The sequence below is a fragment of the Lacerta agilis genome, chromosome 8 (genome assembly GCF_009819535.1).
Source record: "Lacerta agilis isolate rLacAgi1 chromosome 8, rLacAgi1.pri, whole genome shotgun sequence".
Taxonomy (NCBI): Eukaryota; Metazoa; Chordata; class Lepidosauria; order Squamata; family Lacertidae; genus Lacerta; species Lacerta agilis.
This window is the reverse complement of record NC_046319.1, coordinates 49,126,675-49,138,937: the sequence shown is the minus strand read 5'-3', so window position 1 is coordinate 49,138,937 and position 12,263 is coordinate 49,126,675. Positions and strand designations below refer to the sequence as shown.

Below are 12,263 nucleotides of genomic sequence, written 5' to 3'. Positions count from 1 at the left end.
GCAGGTTTGCTTTTCAATATACCACCTCTATGCATACATGCTATTACTAATAGTATTATTGCCAGCCTGGTTTTCTCCTTATCATAATGGGCTGGTTTCTGATAGTCCTGAGCCTGGTGCAAATCAGAGACCTCTCACAGTTGCTGCCACTGCACTCACAACATCCCTTCTAGTTTTCTGAAATTTATTTATTTTATTCCCCCCCCCAATTTATATACTGCCTGATTGTAAAAAAAAGGAAAGGAAAAGGAAATACAAGTCTACCTCCCTGGGTTGTAATCGGCTACCATCCATCAGCTACTCTCACCTGGTTTAGCCAGCCAGTTGAAGCCGTTTCCTGGGGTGTGGCCACTGTTGCATGCTGACAGCTTCTAGGAGCCACAGGTGACAGCTGAGTGGGGAGGGGGGGGGACAAAAGGTGGACAAACTACCCCAGAAGGCGCATGCCATGCCCTCGCTTCTGCTCTGTGCCATGAGTAAATACTATTGAAGATATGAAGGAATTGGAATTTGTCCTTACTTGTATGGACTGTTTCAGGAAGGGTGGTAGGATTTGAAAGGAGGACTTACAGCTTATCCACACTTCCTATTGCCCTGCTACTTTCCCCTAGGAAAACAATTTTTTAGCGCTCAATCGGGGCAAACAGCAATTTGGGTTTCCCCTGGATTGCCATTTCTTCTGATCTGTCACTAAAGAGCAGCTTTTCCCTTGGAAAGGAGTGGGGGTAAACCACTCAGACCCATGCCTAGAATGTGTAGGTCAAGTGGAAAATTTTACAGGTGGGTCCCAATTCAATCTAAAATGCTTGAGAAGCACTGGTGCACACACCCATTTATTTCATTCTCTTTCACTGTGGTCACAGGACTTGGAGGCTTATTTATTTTTAAGTCCAAAAGCCTGCAAAACTTGTAAAAACATCCTCATACTTCACACTTCCCTTCTGCTCATTGGTTCTGAGCAAAGAGCAGTCTAAGCTTGCCTAGCAGGGAATCTGATATTCTTCTGCAGCCAGCCAGTGGGAAGGAAGGCGGGTGCCCCAGTCACGGCAGGAAGTGACACACGCCCAGCCCACTGGAAAGAAATCTTGGGGCAAAACACAGAGGAGCTGCAGAAAGGAGTACCGGTAAGAGCTTCTGTGAGAACAGGATGGCATCAGGTCACATTCGCAGTGTCTTGGTGACAGGATCCAACCGAGGCATCGGGCTGCAGCTGGTGAAATGTTTCCTTGAGAAACCAAACCCTCCCCAAGTCGTGTTCGCAACCTGCCGGGATCCAGAAGGGGCCAGAGCACAGGTGAGTTGTTAGACTCTCTTTAGCTGACTTTGAAGGCAGAAAGTCTCCCTCTCGGGACACACACACACACCTCTCCACGATAGGAGGACAAACACTTTCTCTCTGTAAAGCTGATGTGTCTGCAAATCCCATTGTCTCCTCCACCCCTGCACATTGTTTATAAGCAGAGATATCTTCTTTCCTCCAGTTTAGGGATTTCAATTCCTGGGTATGCATACAAGAGAGAGATCCACTTTTTTCCCTCCCCTGAAGCAACTGTCAGGCATCCATCCATACTCCATCCTTTCCAGCTGGAACTTCTCCTTCCCTGCTGCCAGATTGTGTAACTCTGACTTCCATAAGTCAGTGTTGCATGCAAGAGCCCTTTTCAGAATCTGTGCTAAAAAGTTTCCAAGTTGTTATATAAGCAAGAGGCTCGTTTCAGCCATATAATTTAAAACAGGGGATAGGCAAGTTTGCAAAGCCTTGTTTGAGAACTCTGGTTGTTTGTTTAGCTTGTGGTATTGCATGCTCTAGACTTCCCTAATTTAGGGGCCTCTCCATTTGGAGGAGAAAACACGGAAGGCTTGGATTTATTTACAAATGCAGAAGTTGAGCGTTGCTGGAGGCAAACTGAGTTTGTAGTAAAGAGAAATAAACATGAGGCTGAATATTAGAATGACGCTTAATGTTCCAATAAGGGGGGGGGGGGAGTCTACTGCTGTGGTTTGCAAGGAAACTCCTTAGCACATCACCTCATTTTAACATGGTGAAGTCAGCCTTCACTGAATACTTTGGAGCTTTCACAGGGGTAGCAGCCATGTTCAACTAGCTCCAGGGCATGTTCAAGGCACCTGCACAACGTGAAAACATTCCCCTCCAATGCTCTTCCAGCTGTTGTTTTCTGAGCACAGAAAATCCAGCTTTTCAAAAACTTTGGAATAGCTGCACAATTTCTCAGGGATAGATGGCCCCTCACCTGGCTGTTTTGGTCAGTTAGTTGCACCACCAAGACTATTCCCATAGGGCATAAATTTCCAACCTTTTCAGACCCAGGACTCACCTTGCTGGATAAACAGCCTCATATAACCAACCTACTTAAGTCTAATTAATGCATGAAGGAGATAATGCCATAGAGAAAACTGTCCTGCCAGGTATAGCTCACCTTGGGAGGAAATGGGTAATTAAGCATATTGTTCTCCTTCAGTCTACGTGTGAACTTCAGCTGTGAAGAGGTTTGAACTTGTTGCTCCAGCTCCACCACATGGTTCTCACCAGCCATTATTGAGTTCTTTATTGATGATGTTTGAGTTCAGTCCCACAATGCCCTTGTGGGAGCTAGTATGGAGGCCTCAGGCTGCCACCTGCACAATGGGGCTAAGACTGGCCTACTTACAAGATAGTTATAACAACTCTGTGGTAATGTACGTGGGAGAACTTCGGACACATTACAACATGATATAATTTGTTTTCTTTTGTTTCCCACAGGAGCTGAGGCACCTGGCATCCAAGCACCCCAATCTGGCAATTTTGCAGCTTGGTAAGCCCTCTCTTCTCTTTCAGCAAACAGCAGCGAGGCTGTTGCTTCTTAATTTGAGCCTTGGCAGCTTCTTCTCCCTGTTGTATCCGGTCATTTCTTAAGGAACTGGCTGTATTTAGATGCTCCCTAGACCATGTACTAGATAGGGGATCTTTAACAAGCCCTCTCCCCTCCCTTAACTTGCCCAAAAGCAAGCACTACAAGTCAGAATCTGTTGGACAAATTTGCCCTAAGTAATCTGTCCAAATTTCCCTCCTACATTGTCCTATAGGTTAGGAGACTGCAGTTTACAGACTTCCCGGTCCACTTATTTCATATTTCCTCCTTGATATCTACCCCCTTGGTTACATACATCCCATGATCATGCTGATTAGCTCTAGCTCCAACCGGGCAGTTTGACTAATATTCATAGCCTTTTTAAGCATGCACAATAGTTTTCTAACTGTTCTCCTCCACTTTTCCTCATGGTTCTAAGTCACCCACAAACCTTCCTAGTACCTTATAAGGCATTATCATTTTCATCAGAGAAATGTTGGAGGGTTGTGATACCCACCCATACCTTTGAGAGGAGCAGCACATTTAGCTCTAATTTCATAACAGGCCTTAGACACATAGTTTTGGAGGGTTGAGAATGCCGTCTAGGTTCATGAATTACTTTTCAGTTGATCAAACCGCACCTAAGATTCTGTGGGATAAACAGGTAAGAAAAGCTTAGCAGAAACAACCACGCCTTGCTATTGTAACTGCTTGCATTGCAAAGAAAGAAGAAACTTGTGGTAATAAGTCAAGAAATCACTGAGAGTAGCCAAAAGATAATGCCTTATATAAGGTACTAGGAAGGCTTGGCATGTGTGCAGAGATTAGCAGTGGTGCCCTGAGCCAATAAATGGTCCCCTGCCAGCAACATTTGATAGCAATAGGCTGGACTTGACAGGTGACTTATCCAACACCCCAATGATCGGATCCAGCTGCCATGGCAATGGAGTGGGTGCGTGCAATTCCTCTGTAAAGCTGAAAGAGGGCCTCGCTCAGCAGAGATTAGGTGTTCTGCTTGCTTTTGAGGCCCCTCCCAAATACTGACAAGCGCCCAAGGCTTTTTCAAAAGACAAGCTTCTATTTGCTCTTGAAGGAAATAAGATAGGCACCTCTTGATGGCATTTCAACTCTAATCCTCACTTCTCCCTGCCCCACCCAGCTCCTTCCCCCCTGGCTATACTGTACAAAGCAAAACTGCATGACTGCCCCTTAAACATACAGAAGTTTGCAGAGGGGTAAGGAAGTTGTTGTTGTTGTTGTTGTTCAGTCGTTCAGTCGTGTCCAACTCTTCGTGACATACATGGAAGTATGATTTCTCAAAGAAATCAGCCCTGAGTGCTCACTAGAAGGACAGATCCTGAAGTTGAGGCTCCAGTACTTTGGCCACCTCATGAGAAGAGAAGACTCCCTAGAAAAGACCCTGATGTTGGGAAAGATGGAGGGCACAAGGAGAAGGGGACGACAGAGGATGAGATGGTTGGACAGTGTTCTCGAAGCTACTAACATGAGTTTGGCCAAACTGCGAGAGGCAGTGAAGGATAGGCGTGCCTGGCGTGCTCTGATCCATGGGTCACGAAGAGTCGGACACGACTGAACGACAACAACAAAGGAAGTATGATTGAAAGGGATGCTTTCTCCAAAATGCTCTTGGCAGTGGGCCCCAGTATCACCTCGCTTAACTATTATACTTTTTAAAAAATCGAGCTTTAAAAGGTATTGGGCCTGGTCACCTCAAGCACTGTATTAACTAGCACAGGCTTTGAAGCTGTGCCTCAGACACCCTCCTCTCTATCACCATGAATGGCTGAGCGAGAAGGAGAGCCAAGCCCTCTTAGGGATGGTTCTCCCTCCAGAGATCTGCCTGGCTCTCTAATGAGATGAATGAATGGTGTGTGTGTGTGTGTGTGTGAGAGAGAGAGAGAGAGAGAGAGAGAGAGAGAGAGAGAGAGAGATGCCCCCACCAACCTCCATGTACACATCCAAACATGTGACCTTACATCGCTTACAAGTGTTCAGATGAACACACTGAAGTTGAAAGCAGAGCAACAAGATGCAATCCTGCTCTTTCTGCATTTCTCCTATGTGAATGAACATGCCAATAATCCCACCTATTGTGAATAGCTGACACAAATGAGACAGTTACAGGTGGGTAGCCGTGCTGGTCTGCCATAGTCGAAACAAAATAGAAAATTCTTTCCAGTAGCACCTTAGAGACCAACTGAGTTTGTTCTTGGTATGAGCTTTCGTGTGCATGCACACTTCTTCAGATCAAATGAGACAGGTGAGAACGCAGTCAAGTCCTACACAAAAGAGTCTTGTTTCTTCTTCTTTGTAGAAACCACCGATGAGGCAAGTGTCAAGGCAGCTGCCAAGAAGGTCGAGGCCCGTCTGGGAGGCTCTGGGCTGAACGTGGTGATCAACAATGCTGGGGTCATGCCACCCTGTACTTTGGAGTCAGCCACTGCTAAAGACATGCTGGACGTCTACAACATCAACCTTGTGGGCCCAATGTTAGTGACCAAGGTCAGTTTTTCTGCACAAGAAGAGCAATCCCTTTCTGGATTACAGGGTGGGAAGCAGGCCCCCTTGACGTAGAGTGGATTAGGACTTGCCCCTCCCAGGCCAGCTCCTGGCAGCACAGCTGGCCAGAGACAGCAAAAGGCAATACAGCAACCTTACCTCTTTTGCATATGCAGACTGGATTTTGCTTCATTGCTGAGGGTCAAAATTATTAAGAGAAATGAATGGGGTTTGTGGGCTTGGTCAGTGGGCTGTAAATGGTGACACCTGGATTTGAGTCAGGGAGGTCACTCCTCCTATTTTCAAAAGGCCCCTGGAGAATAGCCTCTGGCTAGGTGAATTCACAGGCTGAGTTGGGAAGAGAAAGTTCGGCAGGATCAACCCAGCTCTGTGACAGCATCTACCGTCCATTACTCCCTAACAAAGAAGCAATGCCAGAGGTGGTTAGTCTTTGCAGTCTTGTGCCCATTTACTAGCAGATCTTCATGCAGACGTTTTGTACAGCTGCAGAGCTTTTGCCTCTCTTTAGGAATTATTGCCGTTGCTGAAGAAGGCTGCCCACGGATCCAATCAGAAAGGCATGAGTTGTGGGAAAGCAGCCATCATCAACATGTCCACCATTCTAGGATCCATTGAGAAAACACCAGAGCATTATGTCTCTTTCCCAGTCGTCTCCTATCGCTGCAGCAAGGTCAGGCTTCTCCTGTGGGACATGGGTCAAATTTGACATTTCTGTCCATTGCCTTCCTTGAGAAAGTTTTTCTATGTACCCAACAATGGCTGGTCTAGTGAGTAGTGTGCTACTGAAATGCCTTGTGTAACACCCACCAGCTTTCTCCCTCTCAAAGTTGTTTTGTCCATACTGAAATTGTTCTTAAGAGTGGATAAAATTGTTTTGTGCACCTGAATTCCACAGCAAGAATTCTTCCAAAATTCATGTAGTGGCCATGCTGGCTGAGACTGATGGGAGTTGAGGTCCAAAACATCTGGAGGGCACTAGGTTGGGTAAGGCTACATTATATAATTCTGCAGTTTCCATGCCAGTGGCTGTTACCTCCTAGAGATGGTAGGGTTGGTGGGGGAAGTTTCTGGACCAGTTATGAGTGATGTGGCAACTGCAACTACACTTTATGGCCATGGCAGACACATCGTCATCTTTTTAGCAGAGTATATTCTGTCTCAGTAGCAAAACTGTCCCAGAACTTAGGAGAATTCAGCTTCAGTGTCTGCCCAATCAGTGTTGGTTATGTGAACAGCAGGGAGACTTTGGGTTTCATAACCTCAATTTATATTGAGCCTGTAGCCTAGTTGACTTTTCTGTTCTCTGTGCATCTATGATTGGGGTCTGCTCATGTCTTCGTCCATCCCCAGGCTGCTTTGAACATGCTCACCAAGTGCCAATCAATGGGCTACAAAGATGATGGGATCCTGTGCACTGCTGTTCATCCTGGCTGGGTGAAAACAGAGCTGGGAAGTGAGCAGGTGGGTCAGCTAAGGTTTTCTTCTTAAGAACTCTCTGCATTACTTCATTCTAAATCAGAACTATACAAACACACTAATGACTCATCCACACTTCCTTTTGGGCCACATTTCTGGGCACAGGTCTGGGATTTCCAGGTCCAGGCAGAGAGAGAGAGAGAAAGAGAAAGAGAGATAATTGCCCTGCCACTTTCCTCAGGAAAACCAGTGTTTTTACTGCTGAATTGGAGCAAATGGCAATCAGCTTTCCCGCAAACTGCTGTGTGCTCTGATTCAGCAGTAAAACACAGGGTTTTCTGGGGAAAGTGGCAGGGCAAAAAACACACACACAAAAACAACAACCCCACACTCGGACACAGACCTGGAAATCCTGGATCTGTGCCTAGAAATGTAGTACAAAAGGAAGTCTGGCTGAGCCTAAGCCTCACCAGTTTTCTTGCTGAAAGTCTTACTAATATTGTGCACACCCAAGGGAAGAGGCTCCTGCTGGCAGGCCCGAGCTTGCCCACCCCAATGAATTGGCCACTAAAGTCTGAGTTAAGGAAGCCCCAGTTGTTGGAGTGTCTTTGGCAGTGGAAGCAGAGTAGCCATTGATAGCCTTATTCTCCACAAATATGTCTAATCCTCTTTTAAAGCCATCTAAGTCGGTGGCCATCACTGCCTCCTGTGGGAGTGAGTTCCATGTTTAACTTTCTTTTGTCTGTCCTAAATCTTCCAACATTCTGCTTCACTGGATGTTCATGAATTCTAGTGCAGTGTTATGAGAAAAACTTTCCTCTATTCACTTTCTCCATGGTATTCATTCATATATACATCAACCTGGAAGCCAAGAGCTCACTAATAGATGCATTTTTATTCACACTTGCCTGGAATAAATACACTGCTGAACACATTTTTGGTTGGAGAATTGCATCACAGATTTTTGGGGTGTGCTGATTTCCAAGGATAGCTGCATATAGTTTTGCTTATTGTTTGGAGAAGTGAAAGTTCAGTCAGGCCCACACTAAAATTACAATCAAAGACAAACTTATTCCATCTCCCTCCCTTCTGCCCACTCCTTTGGTAGCTAGATAGGCGAAACTATCACTCATGTGGTTGGCTGAGCTCTCATCCATCACTGCAGATTTTCTTGTGCTTCTGCAGAATCGCTATCTAACCATGGTTTGTACCTTGCAGGCTGACCTGACTGTCGAAGAAAGTGTGAGTGGCATTATGAAAGTACTTTGCAACCTCTCTGAAAAGCAACATGGGGTTCTGGTGACTTGGGAAGGGAATGTTTTGCCATGGTGAGAGCCTCAGAAGGAACCAAAGGAAAGGCCAAGGCATGATGAGGATGGAGCAGTCTGAGGCTTTATATAGCTTGTATCATGAGTCTTTTGAATAAAAATTGAAGTGGCACCTCCTGGGTCTCTTGTCTTCTGTCCCAAAATGTGACATGTAAAGAAATGGGATTCCATTCCCAGTCCTATCTCCACTCACCAGCCCTGGGTTACTGGCACTCCTCCCTCAATGAAACACGCACCCATTTATATCCTACTAGCTCTCCCTCACAGAAGCCGTTTTATAATTAAGGCAAAACAGAGCATTGGTGAACCCAACCTCAAAAGGCTGCTGGCAGTTTTGCCTTCATTAGTACATCACAAGGTTTTTCAAATTAGGAGGCGACGGAGTGAGCTGGCCACTGCTGCAGTCATGTGTCCTTAGTGCCCAATTTTTAGACTAGGACTGCTCTTTTGAGCACTGTAAGTGCTGTGACACAAGAGGACTAGGTATCGGAAATAAAAAAGATACTTTGTATGTGAGATATGGCACTGGTAAAATTGTTAAGATTTTAAAAAATAAATACTGAAGTCTTGTGCACGAGTGAGAGATCTTATGCTAGACTTCTGTAGTTGGTACTCAAGTTCTTATTACAGCCTTGAAAGCAATTCTCCACGCATAGTGGATTGTTGAAATCTGCATGCCTTCTGTGTGCAGGAAGTGGTGAAAATAGGCACAGGAGTGTAATCAATATGGCTGGAAGCAAATGGAAGGAGGGGAGTGGCATCAATTGCTGTCCACTGAAAACATCACCCCATCACACAAATCGCTCATCATCATAAAGAAACGTGCCATCATGAGCCTTTCACAAAAGCAGCACCTGCAGCTGCATCCTGGGCTCTTTCTACTTGCCAGATTTTCCACAGTAAAGGGAAATCCTGATTAAAGTGCAGAAGAAAGTCTGGCCTGTCATTCTTATGATGCAATATATGGATGCTGTAAAAATGCTTAATTGTACAAGCAGCACCAATTCCATAATAAGCTTCCATCCTGAAGCACCCATCTGCGTGGGGTGGAGAGAGAAGTTGGCCAGGTCAGGCCAAAACCAAAGTGTTTGGCAAGAAGACCTCCTCCTCTCTCCCTATGGCTGTAAGATGATTTTTGCAGCAAGACTGGATCACAGTTTAGGGCTGCACAAATGGATGATGATGGGTCAGGATAACTGGGTGATACCTCTCAATTCAAGCTTAGTGTTAGCTGCATACTTTCAAGCTGTTGTTATCAGAGATGGTACATCTTTAATTCAATTATCATTTTAGCACCTACTATTTCCCCTTTTGCACACTCTGGTGTGTAATCCTACTAGCTAAGGATTATACTCAGCATTTATACAATGTGTTACTGCATCAAACCACCACACCTTTCCATCTGGATACTGTGAGACAATAAAGCCTTGGCCACTCTATAAAGTTCTGAAGAAAGGAAGCCTTCTGGGCCCAGGGAAAGGACTGAGGGGCATGTGTGGAAGAGAACAGAAGAAGGGTGTTTTTGAATAGGGAAAAGGAGACGGAGTTAACCATAGGCACTGTAGGATGGCCACTGAAAAGCTGGGTTTTGGTTCAGGCATGGAGGACACACTGGGAGATGGGGGCTGAAGTCAATTTCCCTGAGGAAAAAAGGTAGAGCAGGGAGGCTGTGGACTCTCTTCCTGGCCTTGGAGTGTGTGAAATAAGTATGTTTGTGAGTGCTGCTGTTCTGGGATGTCCTCAGAACGCATCTGGACACTCCAGTGAGTGCCTCCTAGGGCCATGAGGAGTCAAAGAAATAGTACCAATAAAAGCAGCAAAGAGTAGGCATGCCTACCAACAGGCTTTCATACTATACTTATGTGAAAATGAAGAATACTTGTCACTGCCTGTAATAAAGAGATTGATTGATTGGCTATGTGAAAACGAAGCATAATTTGTAAGACAGTCACCATGGGAAGAAAGTGATTCTGTGCATTCTGTCAGAGAGGACAGCCGCTTAACATTTCTGGATTCCAAGCAATGGGAGAGGTAAGGGAAGCATGATGGGACGTTCTCGCAGGGCAAGAGGCATGACAAGGAGCATCAGGAATCTTCTCCGAAAGACGGCCGGTTTTGCCTACGGAAGGGTCTTGTTCTTTATTCAGCTGCTGTAGAAGGAAGTTGTTTGTGGAAACAAGAGACCTGGCAAGAAGGAAACAATGAACAGGGACCACCCTTGACCGAGCCCAGCATCTCTGAATAAGTTAGCTTTCTTGGACTTTCAAACCAACAAGAAAAGCTACTTCAAACAGGAGTTTCATTAGTTGCCAACCTGTAAGTCTGCAACTTGATATTTTCAGTCATTGGACATGTGGCATAGGGACTAATCCTGACCCTGACCAGAGGGTTTAATTGTCCCATAACCCATGTCCAGCAGCAGAGAAAGCCTATGCGCTGCCCGGGGCGGCATGGCGGAGGCACCCCCCTGGGGGCGGGGCACGAAGTGACGTCACAATGCACATGAAAAGCCGGGGAAAGGGGATGCAAAGCAGGTGCTTCAACGCGCCTGCTCTGCTTCCCTTCCCCCCACCCTTTAGCAGCTCTTTTTCGGTGCGAGGGGCAGGCTAGCGAGGAGGGGACATTACGCTTGTCACTAGCATGACGCCCCCTCCTCTCTGGCCCGCCCCTCGCACCAAAAAAGCCGGGGAAAGAGGGAAAAGGCGGCATGGCCCATTCGGGGCCCGCCTGCCTGGCAGGGCGGGGTAAAGGGGGCTGGCCAAAGTATCACCCCCTCCCCTGGAACCTGGGGCAGACCGCCCCCTGCCCCCCCTTGCTCCACCCCTGCCCATGTCCCCCTATAAACCAGGTCAGATTGCTCATGGCATTAGCTAACAGACAGGAGGGGATGGTTCAATCCTGTCTTGGGTTTGCAAACAGGCACTTGCAGCCAAACCAGGATTTTGCCTCTTGCGTTTTCCCTGCACAGCAGCTAAGGCAAGAAGAAATAAAAGGTGCTTTTTGTGAGCAGAGCACAGGAGAAGTCATGCCTGCTGCATTTGCTTACAAAAAGCAGCTTTCTTTCTCCCCTCCAAAAGGTGCCTATCACAAGCATCAGCAAAGGACAGGATCTTCTATCAATGCTCTTTTCTTCTTCCCCTCTGCATCAAATTTGCAATCCCCATGCAAGAGCTTTTGACAGGTGGGAGGGACAACCTGCTTGTCAATTATGTGTCATGATAAGGATGGACTGTGACTCTTTCAACTAGTCACCATAAATGCCATGCTGAGATTCTTTTAGGAAGGGAGGGATAAAAAATGGAATGATAGCCCTACATCCCCTCCCCTAAGTGAAACTGACAAACTCAATTTACCTTTGGCTCTCCTTCAGCAAACTGATGGTGTCCTGTTGCTTTTTAAGCTGCTTTAATTCAAAAGTTAAGATGTCCACCTGGGCATTCAGCTGTTCATTTCGACTTAACAACTCATCTAGGAGAAAAATACCAGCGGATGAGCAAAGCTAGAGCTGTGCTTGATCAAAGGCATGGGGAAAAGGTACAGAGCAAAGTGACCCACGGAACCCCACCCATTATTCTAGCTATGGTCATTTGAAGTCTTTCAAACGGCTTTTTGGGGTATCCATTTTATTCTGATTCTAGGTGCTGCAGAAGAACAGAGATAGTATGAAAACTGAACTGGAACATGCACCCCTTGGGAGACTTTGTTTTACCACCTGTATCCTAGACTTTGAATGTACTTTTGTATTGTTGAGATGCTGCTACTGCTGTTTAGTTTGTTGCAAACTGCCTTAAATTGTTATCAACACTTTTAATCTTTTTTTTTTAAATGATGTGCTATTTTATTTATATCCTGCCCTTCCTCCAATAAACTCAGGTCCTCATTCCTCCTGCCCCCTATTTTATCCTCACAAGAACCTTGTGATGTAGGATAAGTTGAGGGAGACAGCGTGACTGGCCCAAGGAGGTGCCGTAAACTTAATGGCTATTAGCAGGGTTGAAAATCTGGTTCCTTCCAGCTCCTTTGTCACACTGTCCAACCTTCTACGTCATCCTGCATCTCTCTGGCTTCACCCCAAGCCCCTCCCCCATGGCTGGACACGTTGTGGTACAAATCTGCCTTCCCCAGCTGA

At 46.1% G+C, this 12,263-nt stretch overlaps 1 protein-coding gene and 1 long non-coding RNA gene across 2 annotated transcripts; one reads left to right on the top strand and one right to left on the bottom strand.

Moving 5' to 3' along the window:
- Positions 1 to 1,073: 1,073 nt before the first annotated feature.
- LOC117051172 (C-factor-like) lies at positions 1,074 to 8,481 on the top strand. The gene is made up of 6 exons (XM_033157306.1): positions 1,074 to 1,294; positions 2,762 to 2,813; positions 5,185 to 5,372; positions 5,899 to 6,060; positions 6,741 to 6,851; positions 8,025 to 8,481. Exons 1-6 carry the CDS (start codon positions 1,148 to 1,150, stop codon positions 8,136 to 8,138), a joined length of 774 nt encoding a protein of 257 aa, XP_033013197.1. The 5' UTR covers positions 1,074 to 1,147; the 3' UTR covers positions 8,139 to 8,481.
- Positions 8,482 to 9,970: 1,489 nt separating this feature from the next.
- LOC117051171 lies at positions 9,971 to 11,631 on the bottom strand. The gene is made up of 2 exons (XR_004427155.1): positions 11,488 to 11,631; positions 9,971 to 10,318 (listed from the first exon to the last, which is right to left on the bottom strand). It is a non-coding gene; the product is annotated as an uncharacterized LOC117051171 (long non-coding RNA).
- Positions 11,632 to 12,263: the final 632 nt, after the last annotated feature.

Bases quoted from the DNA above. Each gene is read 5' to 3' on its own strand.
- LOC117051172 (XM_033157306.1), top strand. From the start codon at position 1,148: ATGGCATCAGGTCACATTCGCAGTGTCTTGGTGACAGGATCCAACCGA. The intron at 1,295-2,761 runs GTGAGTTGTTAG...TGTTTCCCACAG, and splicing joins CAGAAGGGGCCAGAGCACAG to GAGCTGAGGCACCTGGCATC. The intron at 6,061-6,740 runs GTCAGGCTTCTC...GTCCATCCCCAG, and splicing joins TCTCCTATCGCTGCAGCAAG to GCTGCTTTGAACATGCTCAC.